A 15,398-nucleotide genomic window follows, 5' to 3' on the forward strand; every position below is an offset into this window, starting at 1 on the left:
TCGCTATCATACGGATAAAACTTGGAAATGACTATGTTAAATTTAATGTTTTTATGATACCAGTGTATTCTATCTTCAGAATATTATACATGTATCGGATTTATCAAATAATAATAGTAATAAGCTGTGATATATAATATAATGTTCTCTCACATTAATAGCTATGTAATAAAATGAATTGTAACGAAAGACTCATTTTGTTTCATTTAGAAGTAATGTAAGCATTAATTATTTAGGAAGTAGATAAGATAATATTATCTGGGGAAATAAGATAATATTGAGATTTTAGTTGCAGGTTCTAAGGTGCCTGTTCAGAGAAATAATGCAAAGAAATTTCTTTTTGTTATCATATTATTTTTTAAGACAATTACGTACGTATGAGAAATACATGTTACCAATTAAATTGAATATTATACTTATTAATGTAATTACAGGTATACAAATACAACATAACTTAAAATAGGTTTAACATAATCTGCTAATTATATAATTTGTATGACTTATCAAAGTCTGCTCCGACTGTGCATTAATATTACCTGTTGCCATATGCAAGTGAAGTATTGTGGCATGTTATTTTTCTCTCAAATTTAAGTTGAATATTGTTGAATACGTGATAAATGCATTTTACTCTTCAACCTACGCTGAAAAGTTACCATGATTAAAGCCAAATGTGATTCAGAAAGAAATTAGTAAATTGATTTATTCTATATAAAATAAAATAGAAACACATATGTGCGCGGTGCATACCGCGTCTTCAAACATGCCGATCATTTATTTCTTACACGTTAACAAGGTATAATAGCGATATGTTTACCTGCAATGCCAGCAATTGCTTCCGAAGCAAAATATTTCACATCTACATCGCTGTCAGTGTTGAGTTTATCAAGAATGGGTTTTACTTGAGTTTGAACTGCTGACGGTTCGAGGAAAGGTCCAATCCGTTGGAGAGTCTTAGCGACATTAAATCTTACATTCGCAACGTTATCGGTAGCCATTGTCAGTACCGTTGGAAGCATCACCTTTGTTGTTATTTCCGGACCACACACTTCTGCCAAAACCTGTTGTAAAAGTACAAATGTATATAAATTCATGTGTGTTGCAATATGGATTTTGGATTCACAGTTTTAAAGTCTTGCACCACAATTACGCAGCTTACATTAATACAGAACAAGCATGTCATTCTATGTAGATAATTCTGATCCCTGGACATAGCTAATACTTTGGGAATCACAGTATTCTGTGCCCATTCAGGACCAAACTTTTCCACCAGTTTCTTCAGATTTAACGTAGCCGCTTCCCGAATAGCATAAACATGATCCACCAACCAAGTCATACACAAAGAATTTAATTTCTCGTCAAAGAATTCCACTCCAAGCTGTCCGGCCAACAACGGCATGTATCTGAAATTTGAATTATTGGTATAATGTACTATTTTTTTTTGTTTTTATTTAAATTAGATAAATAAATGTAATTACTCGATGATGGCCAGTCGCACACGCCATTTAGAGTCCTCGGCTAATTCCACGATAGCAGGTAAGAGGGATTGCGACAACTGCTGTATTCCAATAACTTCGTTAACACATTCTAAGTTGCTAATGATATTGAGTCGCACCTCGGGGCACTCATCTCTAAGCTGGGATAGGAATAAAGGTAGTAGATGCTCGATCGTACTGCAAAAATATAAAATATGATTATTAATTGATTGCTTGCTTCATCTGAAAATTATATCCAAATCATTTATTCTCACTTATGTTTGCCGAGTATGGGACTTAATCCCATGATCACGCTTGCCAAAGCTGACTTAACATGCTGATTTGGATCTGCTACAAGTTCTTTAACTATGGGTAATATATTAGTCATTATTATAGACTCTTGATTGAACTGATCAAGATTCTGACAGAAATCGCGGACTTTATCAGCAGCCGCAGCCCGCACTTCTGCTTCAATATCCTTTAATAATACTTGAAATGCTGGCACAAGATCTGTTTTCGTTATTTCTGGACCGACAGCTTTTTGCAGCTATAAAAAAATATGTAGATATTATTTATATAATCTTGTAAAACAATAAATTTTTATCTCGAAATAAATTCTTTGTGCTTAAATTTTGAATAATCATACATACATCAGTAAACTTGTCTGCCACCATATAACGAACGCGCCATGATTGATCGCTAGCGCACTGCCGAAGCGTAGGCATAACCAACTGTTCAACGTCTTCTTGTTGTAACAATGCTGCAATGCTGACACAGGCTTCAACTGCCAAAAGACGAACCGAATCCTAAAAAATTATTATGATAAAAATCTCATTCTAATTAACATGACGGGAAGTTCTGAGTTTCATAGTTTTGACGCACTTGTTCATCCTGAGCGAGTATAACAAACATGGGTATTAAATCAGATTTAAGATACTCAATTTCCACAACTTTTGCGAATTCACCTAGTTTAGACGCAGCTGATCGTCGCGCCATAGGTGTATCATCCTGGCACAAGGTGCGAAAATGATTTCGCAACTCCGCTGCAACATTCAAGTTTGCAAAAATGTTAGGTTCAATATGCATTTTAAAAATTAAGAATTGATACAGTGTAAATCTATGAGTAGGATAAAATTATAAAATTACTTTTGATAGCTGGGTTCACTCTTGGATAGCAAACACTGAACAAGCCACATGCTGATGTTCTTGACGTAAACCAATCCCCTGATGCTAAGCGTTGTACCAAAGGAACAAAATGTTCCTCCAAATCTGCAGGACTATGTTGGCTTGCGATATTTCTTAAAGATTCCACAGCTTTGTCGCGCACAACAGTTTCTTCCACAGTGGCCAAAGATTCAAGTGGTGGCTAAAATAAAGATTCAATATTTATTTCCTTGATAAGTTGAACAAGAGAAATATTGAATCTTGAACTTGTATAAAATATTATTCAAAATAAATCAAATAGATTATTACCAATAGACAGTGCACATATTCTGGTCCACCAACGAGAGGAGTAAATGTACCAAGTTGCTCAGCTAATGCAAGGAGAACTTCATCTTCATCATAAATAGTTTCTGTCAAAAACGGTATCAGCTCACTTCTTGTTCGCTCAATACCTAACGCAAGCGCAATTGTTGATAACTTCTTGATAGAATTGAGACGTAGCTGAAAAAAATCAAAATCAAAATATGAATCACCTTTCTTATCTACATCAACAGTAAATGAAAGAAGTGAATAAAGGCTGCTTCTTTGAATATCCTAAGTGTTCCAAATTTCAGTTTTCGCTAGGGCTCTCTTTCAAACAAATTGTATCAGCTTACTATCAATCTACACTATGTGTACTATATATATATTCGAGATTGCAATATTAAGTGTAAAAATGCATTAAAAAATATTACAGCTCCTCTTTCGAGTAGCGCTATCTTGGACGATTTATTCATTAACCAGATAATACCAAAGAGAAAAAAATTTCGAAGAAGACAGGAGGAAATGACAAGCTAGTTCGTGAAAATCGTTATGATTACCTGAACGTCCTCGTTTTTTAACTCATCAATCAGAACAGCGATCGGGTAGAGGCTGTCGTCCGTGGTGGAGTCGCTCGCTGCCATCTTGCTACCGGATCAACTGGCAATTCCGTACGCCGTACGTTGGTGAGACTTCCTTGTGTCGCGTTGACGTGTCGATGCCGATGCTTGTGTTTTCGTTCAAGATGGATACCGTTCACGAACGAAGTTGAGCGCGTAATTACAGCATAATTACGAGACACTGTTAATAATTTAGCAACTCCTTTGGAATTCACCTCGCGGCTCCATGCGACACATGCGACTTCGTGAATCACTAACAATAATAATAACTTGATTTGTCGCCGGATGGCGTGCTCTTCGTGCGACGCGTCTACGAACGCGATACCTACGTTTAGAAAGAACAAAACACATTAAATATTTATTGATTCTATTTCAATTATTTCTGTAAGATTTATTTTCAAATAAAGTAATTTTTTATTGAATTTTATATTCTTAATACTACATCATTCATTTTAGAGTACAGGATTTCTCAAATTCTTGCAATATGCCTGATGCGATAAGAATTTCTCGTTATGCATTATTTTCGAAAAAATGAAATAATAAATTACAGGAGCATTAATAATTTATATTAACTATCTTATGTTAATTGAATAAAATTTATACTAGCTGTATTTTTTATATACGTCTATCTATAATGCATATTCAGTACTAATTAATTTAATTTTCATATTTTTTTACAATTAATACTTTCATCTAAAACTAGAATAAATTTATTTGTAAAAGAAAAATAATATTAATAATTAAAATCGCAATAAGTCGCAATTTCTTAGACAGTAGATGCAATTATCAAGACGTAGTTAATAATTTTTTCCTTAAAAATTTTTTTTAACCATATTTCCCTGCAGCATATTTTCTATTTCCTTGTGCCATATTTTCTTATACAATATTTCCTTGTATAATTATATTACTTATAAAATTAGTGCCTATTCCTGATTTGTAGATAAATTACGAGTATAAAATACATTGTTTGTAATCAGGCACCGCGGAAGTATTTTTTATCTTAGGGGGCAAAATTTATAAAGGGGATACATAATACATTCATAATATGTATATGTATATGTAGTAACTCCATTCAAACACCAAATAATAGGTCACTCAGTGGATAGTATAAATGTGCGAAAAATATGTACAGATTTTTTGTTCTAATTAACTTAATGCGCTTAATTTTCTTCGTTATATAGTGTACTTTAATTAAACGAGTAAATAGTCAAAAAAAAGGAAAAAAAAGGAAAAAAAGAAAAAAAGAAAAGAAAAGAAAAATAACCCATTTTTCCACCTTTGATGTAAATATTTGATACTCAATATTTTCGATCATGAAATACCTGAAGAAAGCAGAAAAATTTCAGGGAGGGCTACGCCTCCCCTGAATTATCTCTAGGTGGGCGGTCGCCTCTCTGCCCCCCCCCTCCCCCCACGGTTCCGCGGCGCCTGTTTGTAATGGAAAACACATCAGTTCTTAAGTTGGGAAGTACAGAGGTAAATGTGGGATACATCCTACATTTATCTCTGTACTTCCCAACAGAATCATGTGTCTTTCATTTCGTATCTCCCTCGCTCTGAATCTTGTAAAATCTTGTAAATTCTTATCGCGCACGCTAATCAAATAACTTTTTACGCAATTATTTATTTCCTATATGATAATAGATCATTGCGCGCAAAACCTTTTACAACTTGCATTGTATTCTAACAATCTTATCTTAAGTAAATGTAAAATTGGATTATTCGTGATTGTGATGCGTAATCACGATTCAGTATAGGAATAGCTTATCGAAACGTATCGGAGAATTTATAAGTAGTCAAGCTGATTTACTTTCTCAAAGACATCGGCACATTTCGTTCGGACAGTTTAGTGTTCTTGCCTCCTGCGGGTAGCTGCTCGGACATGTCTCTCGACGACTTCAACGAGATTAAAGTCTTTGACGATGCAGTGGACAATATGGATATTATTAAAACTATAATTAATATAAACAATCAAGAAGACGGTTTCTATATCGTCGACATCGGTGATGTTATTAAAAAACATCACGAATGGGTGACCAAACTTCCACGGGTTACTCCGCACTTTGGTATGTTCGCCGCATTACACTTTTTTTTAATATTTCGCTTACAACGTCGTTTAGGTTATCAAAAAACCAAAATATTTCATTTTTTTCAAAAATTTCAGCGATTAAATGTAATCCCGATCCTACAGTAATCAAAATATTAGCCGCTTTGAATGCTGGTTTTGATTGCGCATCTGAGGTAAATTATTGTGCAATATAATACTGTAATTCATTATCATTAAATTATAATCTATATATCTATATATCTTAAATATTATAAATTGTGCAATATTTCGCTAATCGTAATTATCTTTATTTCGTTTATTATCTTTTAATTTATTATCGCATTATCATCTTTTATCCGTTCTCTTTCATTAATCATAAAAAATTCTAAGAAGAATGATAAGTATAGTTTTACGTAATGTTCGCAACAGCAAGAAATTAAACAAGTAATGCAATATGGTGTACACGGTGATCGGATCATATTCGCAAATCCGTACAAGTGCCCATCTCATATCAAATATGCCAAGAAAATGGGTGTTACGCAGATGACAGTTGACAGCAAGCTGGAACTGTTGAAGATTAAAGATCTTTATCCTCAGGCCAAGTGAGTGTAAAAAAATCATCGTGATATTATTCATCCTTTGTGATTATCATACAATAATCTCCCGCGATGATCTTACAGAATAGTGATACGTATACGATGTGATGCAAAAAACTCCGAAGTTGATCTTGGATTGAAATTCGGCTGCGAACCGGATGAGGAGGCCGTGCAATTGATACGATTCACAATGAATCTCGGTTTGACTCTGCACGGCTTCAGTTTTCATGTCGGCAGTCCGTGCGGAGAGCTGAACGCATTCAGTAGAGGCATTGCGATGTGCAGACGATTGATCACAATCGCCGAAAAGATGGGCTGCAAAGACGTGCGATTAATTGATATCGGTGGCGGTTTTCCCGGCGAGAAAGGAACGGAGATTGATAAGGTATGTGTATTACGTTGTTTCTCGATTTATTTGATTTTCTATAATATAAATGATTCAATATTTACCATGTTATCAGCTTGCCAATTTAATTAACGATGCAATCCAAGATCTTGATCCCAACATAAAAGTTATTAGCGAGCCTGGCAGATATTACGTTGCATCAGCATTTACTCTGGCTTCATACTTGCATTCCAAACGACTTGCTCATAAAAATGACAAAATTACGAGAATGTATTACATAAACGTTGGAACATATAATTCATTTATAGAGGAATTAATGGGTTTAAAGACTAACAGAATCCCGAAAATTCTCTTCGAGGTAACTTTCTTTTACAGACATATCTATCTACATATTTTTTGTAAACAATGAATTTATTATTGTAGCCGGCGAGCGATGAAAAATTTCTTTCGACTTTATGGGGACCAACTTGCGACTCGTATGATGTAATTTTTCAAAATGCATTATTGCCGGAACTTCACATTGGCGATTGGCTGGTTTGGGAAGACATGGGTGCTTACACTTTATCTATATGCTCCACATTTAATGGATTCCCAACTCCAACAGTCGTACCGATTATTAGAAAAAGACAATGGTTAGTCGATTAATATCTTTTTCAAATGTAACACTTACGAATATTATGTTACGTTTGTGTGAAAATAATTTACAATTCATAGATGTAGCCTATTTCTTGTCGTATAATTTAATAATAAGGTGTTAACATCTCCAGGGAAAATTTAATGACGGAAATTAAACTGATGCAAAGGTCTAAAGAATTCATAGAATGGTCCGAATCAATGCAAAGGGAAAATTACATTGAGAGCCGCTGACAGTAATTAAAATTGTCAGTAAATTAATTTCATAAAATAGGATTAAGAAAAGATAAATTTGTTGTACAATTTTGATTGTTCAATTTATTATTTACGATAGTATATATTTACGAATAATTTCTCAATATCTAACTGTCTATTTAATAATCTCTCTCAATATCATATGTGTAAATTAGTGATAATGAATGCCGTAGTTTTAAGTTTTGTGTAGTAAATATACTTGTATGAATCTTAATGCGAAAGTGTCTGTAGAATTTTTATCTTTTATTATGTATTTTATTATAAATTATTAAGTGACATTAAATGATAAAATGTAAAATATATCTTTAAGATTTAAATTATTTTTTACAAAAAATATAACATATTATTTGACAATGTTTCAGGAAAATAAAGAAAAAATTTGAAAAAAATAAAAAGATGCTATTTATTATTTATATAGATAATGTTATAATTAGCGATTATTAAAATCTGATCATTTTTTTGTTAATTTATAGCTCTGTAAGTTATTTGAAACAAAACTAGAAGTTGATTGTTTTAAAGAAATTTTTAAAAACAGATTATTTTAATAAAATCTTTTTTGCACTTTTATCGGTATATCTTTAATTCCTTCAAATTGTTTTATCTAAATTATATCTCGCGTGACGGAAAGCTACATATCAGTAATGATAAAACATTTGATATAAAAAATGTTTTTAGAAGAGATATCTTCAAGAGTCGAATATGCATACGTTCTAATATAATATACAGGGTATTTCATAATGTCCGTGCCAACGCTCGTGTGCGGGTAGAGTGCGGTAAACTGAATAGAAAAGTCCTTTACCGTTTTGCAATTTTCGCAATAATAATTGAGATATTAATTAAAAAGGATTGACGAATAATCACGCGTTGCGCGTGACTAAACCATGGGCTGTACACTTTAGGCGTGACAGCAACGACGATCGCACGGCAACGAAAAATAACAACACGTATTACTTAACGCATGGCTTTGGCACGGACATTATAAAACACCCTGTATATGCCGAAAATATTGTATCAAATTTGCGATTTTTATCGTAAATTGTATATTTATCTTTCTCTTTTTAATAGAATCTTTTTAATAAAAAGTAATTTATCTTTCTCTTTTTATCCTCTCTTTTTACAGCATTATGAATATCTTAATTTAGCCCATAAGAATCATAGAAATCACCAAACTAATGATCTTTATATTTTCTTTCTAATAAAAAAATTTTTAAATATCTAAGTTAAATTTAATGACTGACGAAAATTAGAATAAGTAAATATAATATTATTCATCATTTTTCATACTTTGCTGTTTAATATCAGTTTTAACGAAAAATATCACATATTGTTTTATGTTTTCACATCGGTTCCGTTATATCTAATCTGAACCATGGAAGAAGTTTTCCCACTTTCCGTTTCTTCTTTTCTTGTACATTCTGCCATCTAAAATAAAAAGAATACTTTAAGTATTGAATATTAAAAATCATCACTTTTTCAGAAATTTCAATTAATGTTTATTCTAATAAATGTTCTGTGAAACAACACTTACTCCTTTGCGGTTTGACATGAGCCCGGAGTAAGACCTTCCCTTTGTTGTGCAATACGTAATTCCTTTCCTGTTATAACATTTTCTTTAGGCGATTCGGACGATAAAGAGTCCCGTACCTATTTGAAAAAAAAATGTTAATAAAATAAAGAAAAACAAGATAAAATGTTTATATCACCTGTTTTAAGTGAGTTATATTCATTGTAATTTTGACACTTGCCGCTTCTGTAGCCTGGAAAACCCGAATAAAGTTCCTTCCAGCTAATTTTTCCAAATCCTCTTTGGTCCACGTTGGTTCGCCTTCTTTGTTTTCATATAAACGATCAAATAGATCGGGATATTTCGAAACATCTTCTAATCCTTCCGGCATTCTAATTAATTTCATGAGACATATTCCGTTCGTTAATTTATCATCTCATTGTTATGTAATGTTAGCATTGGTATAATTACTTACGAGCTTACGCCGTCATAATCTCCACCAATACCAACATGATCCACTCCAATAACGTTTCGAATGTGATTTATATGATCTAAACGTACACACACACATATATATATAAAATTTTGAAGATTGTAACATATTAAGAAAATTACATCATAATGTATTCTCACATAAACAATATTTATATACATATCATATATCATTTCGTAAAATATGCGTTATTATCTTTAATTGAATTTATTCTTAACATACAAAATTAATTTTTATTCGCTTAGCTTTATGAGATTATTGCATACTTTGAATGCTACGAACATTGCATGAAATCATAAGCCACAATTGAATACAATACCTACGACATCCTGCATCGTCGCGTTTCTCGAAGAATTGCAATTCACGAATCCGCTATAGAAGTTCACCATAACGATTCCGTTATTCTTTTTCTGGAAGAAAGGACGCTCTTGAAATTTACGTATTTCTTTCTAGAAAAATATTTTATTGCATGTACTCACTACTAGATGCAGAACGTCATCAGGAACATTCCTATAATGCCTGCAGACGCTGAAAGCGGATGAATGCGAGAATATCACGGGTGCTTTTGCTATAGCGAGCACTTCTCTCATGACATTATGCGAAACGTGAGATAAATCTACTAGCATTCCAATTCGATTCATCTCGTAAACAACCGCCTGTTATTCATAAAGTATTATTATGAGATAAGTAGCGATCAAAATGTGCAATTTTTACATCGCATCAACTTATTCTGTTTGATATGATGCGATTGATAAATGACAAAGGAGCTGACAAGAAATTTTATATTTGTCGCGAAGAGCTGTAAAGCTTTATTAAAGTCGAATAACACAAGAGACAATCATATTTTGATTTAATTAATCTTTGACGTAGCCATCTGATCGAGCCTTCTGATATATATTTTTTATCGATGTGTGTCGTGTTTTTGGCTTACGTAGGAATTTTCGTATCAATACATCATTGCCCCCCATAATCTTAAGAATTATCAAGATAGGCTGAACACTTGTAATAATTCAGGATTTCCCCGATATAGAATAAACAAAATATTGCATCAAATTTAAAAATAATAGTAATAAATGCAATAATTCTCACGTACTCTGCCGAAATCTGTCAGATTGTACACAGATCCGTCGTCCACAGTCGATGCATCAGCCCTGTAGAAATGAAAATTAAATTTATCATTATTTAACAAATTAAATTTATTATTTAAACGTTTGACTATTAGAAAAGTGATATATTGTTTGTTGGTAGTATCCCGTTTTTAAAAAAGCAGAATCATCACATTGTATGACGTTATTTGGATATCGCTGAATTAAGATCATATCTTAATACGTATTATCTTCATGAAGTCTTCATGAAGAGAGATAAACGTTTGTAAAATTCATTAGCGACGAAAAGTCGATGCCGCGTCTTCGTATCTCGCGATTCACGTTTTAAATACTAAATGATATCTTCATACATATTATCAGGCTTCATCAAGAGAGATAAACGTTTTTAAAATTCATTAACGACAAAACTTTGATGCCGCGTGTTCGCATCTTGCGATTCACATTTTAAATACTGGAATTACGTACACTTCCGTTTGCATCTCATTATGATAAGAGAGTGAAAGATGATTCTATTGTGTTCGGTACGCGATCAGAGAAACCAGACAACGTACCACGGCGTGTTGCAGGTGTGCGTCAGAGTGAGATAACGAACCCCGAGATTATAGTACAGCCTCAAAACCGCCAGACTTGAGTCTACGGAGTGGCCGCCCTCGACGGCTATCATGGACGCTATTTTTCCGCTTCTCCACGAGGTCTCGATATCCGTCGCGGCGGTGACTAATTGCAGATTGTTTGGATATCGCTTAATTAATCGCCTAATTACGTCGATCTGACGTAAAGTAAGCTGCACGGAATCTTTGTATTGTGACTCGCACGATGTGTACGCCACCCAGAACTGAAAAAAACAAACACGCGCAACTCATTCATCATCGTGGAAATGACTTGTTAGTTGATGATTGAGATTTTACAAGAAATCTCGTAAATAGATTTTTTAATGAATCCAAGATAATGAGATTTTTTGCGACGTGCAGAAGAGAAAAATATGATAAAAGCGGAATTTCTTGGAATAAAGGCAAGTGTTGAAGTGATGCGATTATTTTATAAATTGTACAGCAAATAGATTATAAATCTGCTGGAGATAATTAATTTAGCTTTGACTTACTTGTCCACCCACTTTTCCCGCAGCCAGCCGGGGCAGGTCGGTGAAGCATGATGCACAAGCGCTTTTTCCCCAGATACTATCGTAAGTTAAATTGTCTTCGAAGCGAAAAGCCGATAAGTTGTTGTTCAATTTTTCATAGAGATTATACGGTAGATCGTTGTGTCTACAAACATAAATAATTAGAGATGATAATTATTATTTAAAAGAGGAGGAAGAATTAATTCTATCGATCGCTCGTTTAAGACTCTTATGCGGGTAATTTTATTTTTAAATAATAATACAATGTGTATAATAATAATTTATAGCACAAATTGTTAAAAAAAATTTCGTGCTTAATATGCATTTGTAAAACAAGAAAAGAGATATTAACGAAAAAAAAAACTGAGTGGCTTTTTCAATGAAAGTAGAGATACAGTCTTATTTGGTTATCAATCGTACACACTTGTTTCTCCATAATATAACACTTAATTTCGGTATTATATCACCATCGATTGACGTTGAATAATATTGATCTAATAAAAGTCATTCGGTTTTTTTATTGACATACTCTCAATTGTATGATTGAATTACCCATCGATAAGGGGAGCCGAGTCAAGGGCATCTCGTCCTTTAAAGGTGTTCACGTTGAGCCCAACGGATAATCCGATTACGAGCAGAAGAACTGATAAGCAGACGGCGATGTTAATGTACACCATTTTTCCCGTACAACATTTAGAAATGTCTGGAAAAGAAAAATATAAAAAAAGATGCTATTTATATACATATTATTTTTTTATATCACATTTGATATTATTTATTCTCCTTTGAGACGGAACATTTTCCGTCTAAAATAATCCTCAAAGGAGAGTGTGAATAATATTTGAAGAAACTGGTGCAAAAAGTACAGATTATGCAAATATCTCATTATCATAACAAGTTTTATAAGTATTTCTAATCAGCTGTATTTATTAACCATTGAATTACAGACAAAATTAAATGTTTCCGAAGTTGTGCACACATATACGATTCAGCAACGATATGTTTACGTTTAGTCGGAATTCTTCATGAAGGTAATTGCTTGATGGGCGGATGATAAATGGTTTTGATTCATTTAGAGCACTTATGTCTGGATAAGTGTTAGTTATTGACGCCATTGATAATACATGAGACAGCACAATTGCACGCGTTTCGGGTGTGTTCTCTTCAATATGTGACAAATTGTTTGCACGATTGTAGCATAATTGCTAACATGAAGGAAACTAGAATAAGGTCGAAAAATCTAAAATTTATGCATACGCAGATAGATATATATTTTGATTAATTTTTTAGATAATGTGCCTTCAAAACACTTTTTCTATGTATAAATTTTTATATATTTTTAACATTATTATACACAATTCTAAACTCGCGATAAATTATGTAGCAAGTAAGCATAAAAATTTGCAACTCATTTAATAATGAAAATACTAAAAGTATTTCTAGACAGGTTTAGATCAATCGATTTATTATAAAAGAAATTAAATTAAATATTATAAAAATTGATATTAAATATGTAAACTATATAACGCGGTTCAACTTGAACGATAAATCATGTCATTATGTGTCAAAAGTGATATCGAAAAAATATCAGAAAAAAAGTACCGTACTTATCGTGAAAAATCTAATAAATGTTTGTATTTATTTGATATTTAAATACTTTTTACTTTGATAAAAAAAGAACAATTTGTCAATCAAGTTCTCGTGCCGTAATGCTTGATAAGCTTGATAAAAATCTCACAATCAGTATAAATGGCTCAGCAAAATCAGCATTTGATATGCGTTTTATCAGTATACAATGTATCATGATGTGCGTGTGATTACACTTGAAATATCTTGGAATAGTTATTTCTTTCTCTTCTCGATCAAAGAGAATAAATCTTTCTGATGATCTTTTAGGTCGGTCTTTTAAAACAATAATATAAATACAATAATTTAAATTTGTCAAAAATTAGAAAACTTATTATTATACCCACGCACATTGTAGATTTAAACTTGTACGAAAAGTACTTACGAAAAAAAAGAAGTATTTACCAGTATCTCTTACGTTGTTATCACGTAATTTGACTGAAAAGACAGATCGAAATCCGAAGCAAGCAAAGATTTATATATATCATCTCGATATGCTTCGCAAATAGATTAGTCATTAAGCGTATTATAATTAAAAGTGTTGTAATAAATGTATCGTAAATATAATTAACCGTATTCGCATCAGTGTCGATTTAATGAAGCGAACTAATCGAATTTTTCACACACTAAATTGAAAAAGATAAGAAAGTAGCAGATACACAAATGGGTCGGCTTATCGCATTAGTGAATCCAATCGTTTTTCCACAAAAATTCCATTATGTCATATTCAAACACTTTCTTACTTTGATAAGAAACAAGCGTAATTAATATACTTGAATTATATTATCTGATAAACAGCATTGAAGTTGCGGCATCGCTTTAACAATTGAGCAGAAAAATTTTATATGTATAAATATATGAAAAATGCTACATATGCATGAGACATTTTATTAAAACTATTTTACTTTATTGCATGAGCATTTTAATAACACGTAGATGATAATCTGCAATGATGTGCCGAATCATACAAAAACCCTCGTAATATCGTGCGTTCCAAATTGTTCAACATCAGTTAAAATACATTCTATCGGACACACTGTGCACTTATAAATCAATGCAATAAGTACTGAATTCACCCATTCCGAACAGTAGCGAAGCATTCCACCGGTGGTACCGAGATCAGACGATGCACTGTGAGAGATGGATCGCCTTGAAACGCGTTTAATATGTGGTTCTAGTAGTTATACATACATATACATACGACGGAGCTTTATGCAACAGTTCATAATACATTAGCTTATAATAGGTACCTGCTGTGTTTGATGCCCCGCGTCGAGAGTGATAAAGTTCGCGGTATGCAGCAATGCTTCTCACTCCTGCAGCAAACGCGACGAAAGTGATCTCTCTCTTCTTCTTTGTGTATAATAGACCCGTATTAAGTAGCTTAATATCAATGACGACGTCGAAATTTCCTACTTATGTAATAAACGTGAAGACGTTGAGAATGCGCGCACTTTCGATATTTGCAGTCCGCGAATGGAAGGCAATCGACATTTCTTCCTATCGGTCATGCTAGATAATGCGTAATCACAGGATGTGGCAAAGATCGCTTTGTATTAGAGATAAGTCACACCATCAACTTACAATCGATTCAATTTTTGAAATCATAAACAAATAAATTTTGAAACCGCGATTTCTACGTTTAATCATGATAAGAATCGTGTTAATCGGCGCAAAAAATGATTTTCTTCGGCATAAAAAAGATTAAAGTTGACTCATTGACATTATATCCTGTTTCGATTTCTATTAAATTAAGCTTGTTATGTTACAGATATTATTTGCAGATAATGTATCATTAATCTATTAAAAGAACACAGAGATAACAGTGAATATCCGGAATAAGCTTGGCTCTATGCAAAAGTATACAAAATGCAAGCGTGCAAATTTATTCATGCAACGAGTATATCATAAAAATATATTATAAATGCTTTTTGATAAATTTTTAATTTTATATAATCATGCATTATATCAGGATATCCCACTAATTTATGCAAATTTATATTAGAATTTTTGTTAAGTAAAAATTAAATAAAAATAAATGTAGACGAGAAAAAAGATAAAGTTAGCTAGCAACATGTGATAAAATATCGACGGTGTTCTTCTATATTAGCAGTGA

General features: G+C 32.6%; 3 protein-coding genes across 7 annotated transcripts in view; 1 reads left to right on the forward strand and 2 right to left on the reverse strand.

Moving 5' to 3' along the window:
* Positions 1 to 333: 333 nt before the first annotated feature.
* Positions 334 to 3,786, reverse strand: Pp2A-29B (Protein phosphatase PP2A regulatory subunit A). 2 transcript variants are annotated; one of them, XM_012363399.2, is made up of 10 exons: positions 3,497 to 3,786; positions 2,946 to 3,137; positions 2,619 to 2,838; positions 2,355 to 2,515; positions 2,123 to 2,278; positions 1,748 to 2,019; positions 1,476 to 1,670; positions 1,157 to 1,400; positions 815 to 1,058; positions 334 to 641 (listed from the first exon to the last, which is right to left on the reverse strand). In XM_012363399.2, exons 1-10 carry the CDS (start codon positions 3,578 to 3,580, stop codon positions 637 to 639), a joined length of 1,773 nt encoding a protein of 590 aa, XP_012218822.1. In that variant the 5' UTR covers positions 3,581 to 3,786; the 3' UTR covers positions 334 to 636. The 2 variants fall into 2 exon arrangements, with proteins under 2 accessions (XP_012218822.1, XP_067214712.1); XM_067358611.1 differs by having other exon boundaries at positions 334 to 636; positions 3,497 to 3,785.
* A 172-nt stretch (positions 3,787 to 3,958) lies between these two features.
* On the forward strand, positions 3,959 to 7,927 carry LOC105669972 (ornithine decarboxylase 1-like). The gene is made up of 7 exons (XM_012363200.2): positions 3,959 to 5,622; positions 5,721 to 5,797; positions 6,033 to 6,205; positions 6,284 to 6,584; positions 6,661 to 6,903; positions 6,969 to 7,177; positions 7,313 to 7,927. The coding sequence occupies exons 1-7, from the start codon at positions 5,439 to 5,441 to the stop codon at positions 7,410 to 7,412; spliced, it is 1,287 nt and encodes a 428-aa protein (XP_012218623.1). The 5' UTR covers positions 3,959 to 5,438; the 3' UTR covers positions 7,413 to 7,927.
* A 780-nt stretch (positions 7,928 to 8,707) lies between these two features.
* The window catches only part of LOC105670042 (dipeptidase 1), a 126,965-nt gene continuing 120,274 nt past the window's right edge, over positions 8,708 to 15,398 (reverse strand). The window contains exons 1-11 of one of the 4 annotated variants that reach the window (XM_012363341.2): positions 14,533 to 14,772; positions 12,209 to 12,359; positions 11,639 to 11,801; positions 11,088 to 11,371; positions 10,524 to 10,581; positions 9,910 to 10,086; positions 9,750 to 9,840; positions 9,413 to 9,488; positions 9,179 to 9,329; positions 8,962 to 9,077; positions 8,708 to 8,855 (exon numbers count right to left, since the gene is read on the reverse strand). In XM_012363341.2, coding sequence (XP_012218764.1) covers positions 8,771 to 8,855; positions 8,962 to 9,077; positions 9,179 to 9,329; positions 9,413 to 9,488; positions 9,750 to 9,840; positions 9,910 to 10,086; positions 10,524 to 10,581; positions 11,088 to 11,371; positions 11,639 to 11,801; positions 12,209 to 12,333 — 1,326 coding nt within the window. In that variant the 5' untranslated portion in view covers positions 12,334 to 12,359; positions 14,533 to 14,772 and the 3' untranslated portion in view covers positions 8,708 to 8,770. Of the gene's footprint in view, positions 8,856 to 8,961; positions 9,078 to 9,178; positions 9,330 to 9,412; positions 9,489 to 9,749; positions 9,841 to 9,909; positions 10,087 to 10,523; positions 10,582 to 11,087; positions 11,372 to 11,638; positions 11,802 to 12,208; positions 12,360 to 14,349; positions 14,494 to 14,532; positions 14,773 to 15,398 lie in introns of those variants that run through there. The other 3 variants (XM_012363340.2, XM_012363338.2, XM_012363339.2) reach the window with 3 other exon arrangements.

Source organism: Linepithema humile, chromosome 7 (assembly GCF_040581485.1).
Source record: "Linepithema humile isolate Giens D197 chromosome 7, Lhum_UNIL_v1.0, whole genome shotgun sequence".
NCBI classification, from domain to species: domain Eukaryota; kingdom Metazoa; phylum Arthropoda; class Insecta; order Hymenoptera; family Formicidae; genus Linepithema; species Linepithema humile.

Excerpts from the sequence above, each read along its gene's own strand:
- Pp2A-29B (XM_012363399.2), bottom strand. The coding sequence starts at position 3,580 with ATGGCAGCGAGCGACTCCACCACGGACGACAGCCTCTACCCGATCGCT. Across the intron at positions 1,401-1,475 it reads GTGCGACTGGCCATCATCGA|ATACATGCCGTTGTTGGCCG; the intron begins GTAATTACATTT and ends TTCAAATTTCAG. Across the intron at positions 1,059-1,156 it reads CATGCTTGTTCTGTATTAAT|GTTTTGGCAGAAGTGTGTGG; the intron begins GTAAGCTGCGTA and ends CTTTTACAACAG.
- LOC105669972 (XM_012363200.2), top strand. The coding sequence starts at position 5,439 with ATGTCTCTCGACGACTTCAACGAGATTAAAGTCTTTGACGATGCAGTG. Across the intron at positions 5,798-6,032 it reads GTTTTGATTGCGCATCTGAG|CAAGAAATTAAACAAGTAAT; the intron begins GTAAATTATTGT and ends TGTTCGCAACAG. Across the intron at positions 7,178-7,312 it reads ATTATTAGAAAAAGACAATG|GGAAAATTTAATGACGGAAA; the intron begins GTTAGTCGATTA and ends TAACATCTCCAG.